At 33.2% G+C, this 4,349-nt stretch overlaps 1 protein-coding gene across 1 annotated transcript; it reads right to left on the bottom strand.

The window, feature by feature from the left end:
- Nucleotides 1-1,641: 1,641 nt before the first annotated feature.
- Nucleotides 1,642-3,316, bottom strand: LOC147383882 (uncharacterized). Its single transcript, XM_086426217.1, has 3 exons — nt 2,834-3,316; nt 1,837-2,445; nt 1,642-1,704 (listed from the first exon to the last, which is right to left on the bottom strand). The coding sequence occupies exons 1-3, from the start codon at nt 3,314-3,316 to the stop codon at nt 1,642-1,644; spliced, it is 1,155 nt and encodes a 384-aa protein (XP_086282343.1).
- Nucleotides 3,317-4,349: the final 1,033 nt, after the last annotated feature.

Here is a 4,349-nt window from a genome sequence, read left to right on the forward strand (position 1 = left end):
CAAAATAACAAATATGTAGAACAAATAGACAAAAAAACCCACCTTTATAACTTCCCACATTTGATTTTTAAAATCATTAGGCACATTGCTCCATTTGACATAAATCGACGATACATAAGTTTTCACAGCACGCCCTATAGATGTAGATAATTTGTTTGAGTTTTTCCCAATAGGTTGTCCATCTATACTAAATTTCACAGGAATACGTGCACCTGTTACAAATAGTTGATAAGTTACAAAATCAAACATCTAATAAGAAATACAAAACACAATAATTAATAACATACTCTGAGAAGTAAACCCATGAGAAATAGATGCAGATGATCTATCGCTTGACATAGTACCTGTCAAATAAATACAACAATTATAAGAAATTATATACATTTATAATTAAGATTAACATGCATATAAAATTGATTTGTTAAAAATAAACAAAATATCAAACCATTGATTACAAGCGTTGTCAATCATCATTTTCTATGTTATCATCTTCTATGATATCATTTCGTAATGTTGTTGTTAAAACATCTTCATTCATTCTTGCCTCAAATACAAAGGGGTCTTCATAAGAGTTCATGTCTCGATTCAATCTCTTTGGAACTTCCAAGATAACATGCCAATCATCCATGGGTCTACTATGATCTTTGTAATAGAATATTTGAGTTGCTTGAGAAGCAAGAATAAATGGCTCATCAGTTTCTCTTGCATTTTTTTATCAATCTTTTAAAATTAACATAAATCAAATTTGTTTCTGGATCAACTGCATATCCATTTGCGTCTTCTATACGTACCCAATCACAATAGAATACTGTAACTCTAAAGTCATGATAATCAAGATCTAGAATTTGTTTCACAATGCCATAGTAAGTGACTTCTTCATTCACCAAATTCGTATCCCTGACACTTGACCTAAAACTAGTTATAGCTTTCATAGAGACCCCGCTGTTCTGTGTTGTTTTATTCATTTCTGAATCTGCTGTACAAAAAATATATCAATTTACTGAATATGCACTATATGAAATGGCTTCAAACTTTGGCCCATCAACAAGTCTTTTTAGAGGACAATTTGGTTCATTTTGTAATTGTTGTCTGAGCCAAGGAATGTAATCCATTGCCTTTTCTTGTCGTAAATTTCCTCTCCGAATTTGATTGTCGAATGTGTGGCTCTGAATATAAGTAGCATACTTCCTATGCACGAAAGTAAAGTGAATGTGTTATATAATCTTTAACATAATGTTCAAGTTTATAAGAAAATTAAATTGTATATACCTTTCCCACTCAGCATTTTCAGGCGATTGGCGAAGTACCTATTTACGTGCTTGTTGGTATTGAACATTTTCAAGAATGCAAACCTTCCCTTTTTTATCAATAGGATAAGGTCCTTCACTACCAGCATCCATTAGTTTCTCACAAACTTGTTTTTGGTATCTTTTTCTATCATTGGACATGTAATTCATGGCATACGTCATTGTCTCGTCCATGAGGAAACACTCAGTAATAGACCCCTCTGGATATGTATGATTTAGTACATATCGTTTGTACGTTTTCATCATCCTGATATACATATGTCGTCGAATATTAGAACTTGGCGTTAAAACTTATTAATACAAATATAGAAATATATACAGAATATAAAACTTTTTACATACCTTTCAAAGGGATACATCCATCGATATCTAACAGGTCCACAAACTTGGGCTTCCTCTACCAAAAAAGATAAAAAAAGATCGATCTCTTAGACCATGCCGATGATTCATTTTCATCTATAGGCCTTTTACGCTTATTGCCTAGTACTTTTTCAAATTTTGTTTGGATATTTTCCATATTTTTTAATACCTCAAAACCACTCAAACGCTGAGGATGTTTTCTATGTTCTTCATTTCCATTAAATTGTGATTTTTGACTCCTGAAAATATGTCTTGGATTTGTTAGAAATCTTCTATGTCCCATATAAGCAAATTTTTTTCCATGTTTTAGCCACAATGCCTCTGTCCCTTCGTTACAAACAGGACAACCATACTTTCCTGCAGTCCTACAACCCGACAAATGACCATACGCAGGAAAATCATGTATTGCCCACAACAAAATTGCTTTCATTGTAAAATTATTCTTTTTATGAGAGTCATATATTGTTGTTCCACTAGACCACAATTCATTCAATTCCGCAATCAATGGCTGTAAGTAAACATCAATATCATACCCAGGACCTTCTTTTCCAGGAATCAATAATGTTAACATTGTAAACTTCTTTCGCATGCATAGGGATGGAGGAAGATTGTACGAGACAATCATAACAGGCCAACAACTATAAGAATTGTTATTGTTCCCAAAAGGATTGAATCCATCTGTTGCAAGTCCTAATCGAACATTACGTGCTTCAACAGCAAATGTGTCCCACTTACGATTTACTTGTTGCAACAGAAAGAATCTCTTGGATGACGCATACTTAATTCATTCGGTACTGAACCCACATCTTCATGCCATGTCATATTCTCTGCAATCCACGGTATATTGTACATTCTTTGTAGTCTTGGTGTTAATGGAAAATATCTTAATTTTTCCACGGTAAACGTGAGCTTCTCGATTTCAAATCGTTTATCGGTTTCCATCTACTTTCACCACACGTAGGACAACTATCCTTATTTTCATGTTCTCTCCAGTATAGTATGCAATCGTTACGACATGCATGGATAATCTCGCACTTCATACGCAAAGATTTGACCATCTTCTTAGTAGTGAAAGTATTATCTAGCAAAGTGTTCTCATAAGGTAAAATCTTTTTAATTAATTGTAACAACTCTGAGAAACTCTTATTAGACCATTGATGTCTAGCCTTCATGCTCAACAAATCAACTGTCACGGATAATTTTGTTTTCTCAATTCGACAAAACGGATATAAAGGTTGCATCGAATCCTCTATCAATTTCTTGTACTGAATATCCTCTGGTAAATCATCATGAACTTGAACATCTTCTTCGTCATTAACTTGAATATCTTCTTCGTCATTAACTTCAACCATTCTTGGGAATGCATCTTCATTACGATTACTAATAGACGGACCAATATCGATATTGACATCACTTATGGGAATTTCTCCGTGATAGATCCATGTCGTGTAGGAAGTATCTATACCATCACATATTAAATGTGTATGAATATCCTTAAGTGTTTTCTTTCCTCTTAAAAGATTACGACATTTAACACAAGGACAACAATACCAATCATCACTCCCCAATTTATGGGTATTATCTCTTATGAATCTAAAAAATGAATTAACTCCTTCTAAGTATTCAACAGATTGTCTTGGTGCCGTCATCCATTCTTTACTTGGGGGCGTAGACGAGGAAGACATTTTCTACAGATGGAAATAAAAATAAATTTATTATTGTGAAAAATAAATAAAAAACTAAAATAAAGGTAAAATAAGTAAAATAAACGTCAATAATTAAAAATATCAAATACTATTCTAAAGAAAAAACCCACATAAAGTGAGTTATTGTATGATAATATATTACCCAAACTTAATGAAATGGAAGTTGATATCCATCTCCTGTTGATTACCTAGAGCTGTGGAATAGGATGAATATAAAGTTGATATCCATCTCCTGTTGACAATGATTCTGATCTTGTCAAACTGATGCAATCTTTCATCCTTTATTCATACATGACAGAAATGAAGGTAGGATGACAAGGACCGCGGATAATGCCTAGAGCTCATTGACTCTGAAACTTTGAATGTTTTTGGAATGTATTGGGTTGTATTGGATGTATCGGCTGATAACATATCAGTTTTTTAATTAACCGAAACGTTCAATCGATATGATATTTTAAACCATGGTTTTGTTTCTATGTTAGAATTTATATTTGGTACATGTTCTTATTTTTATCCATCTGCCTTCAGAGAAGAGATGTTTATGGAGCGTGGGAGCAGTATCTTGGGTTGGAGCACTCTGATAGCGCTCCTAAAAGGGCTTATGCAGCCAATCAAGTAAAGTCCCACATTAATGTTTGTTATATTTTGTCTACATTTCAAATTTACCTAGTTAAAGCAATTGTGACTTGTGAAGAAAGTGAATATGGGCTTTATAAAAAGACCAATATAAAGTGTGTTTGAAGAATAAAAGAAGAGTTAAAAAGGATTTGATTTGTTTATGTTTGTAAGTGGGATTTAGAGTCGTTTGTGTAAGACTTAGAAGAAGTTTTGGCTTTTTAAGACACAATAGAAAGTCACATGTGACAGTATATTTAGCTTAGATGGGTCCATCAGATAGGGTATCCAAACACATAATAAAAACACATGGTTTAGAGAGAACCAAGACATTATGGTCTCACAAAGGGCTGACACCATA

The sequence above is a fragment of the Akebia trifoliata genome, chromosome 15 (assembly GCF_017979445.1).
Source record: "Akebia trifoliata isolate Shusen 1 chromosome 15, ASM1797944v1, whole genome shotgun sequence".
Classification (NCBI taxonomy): domain Eukaryota; kingdom Viridiplantae; phylum Streptophyta; class Magnoliopsida; order Ranunculales; family Lardizabalaceae; genus Akebia; species Akebia trifoliata.

Bases quoted from the DNA above. Each gene is read 5' to 3' on its own strand.
- LOC147383882 (XM_086426217.1), bottom strand. From the start codon at position 3,316: ATGACGGCACCAAGACAATCTGTTGAATACTTAGAAGGAGTTAATTCA. The intron at 2,446-2,833 runs GCTAGACATCAA...GAATGAATTAAG, and splicing joins TTGATTTGTTGAGCATGAAG to TATGCGTCATCCAAGAGATT. The intron at 1,705-1,836 runs GTATTAAAAAAT...CTTTTTTGGTAG, and splicing joins AGCGTTTGAGTGGTTTTGAG to AGGAAGCCCAAGTTTGTGGA.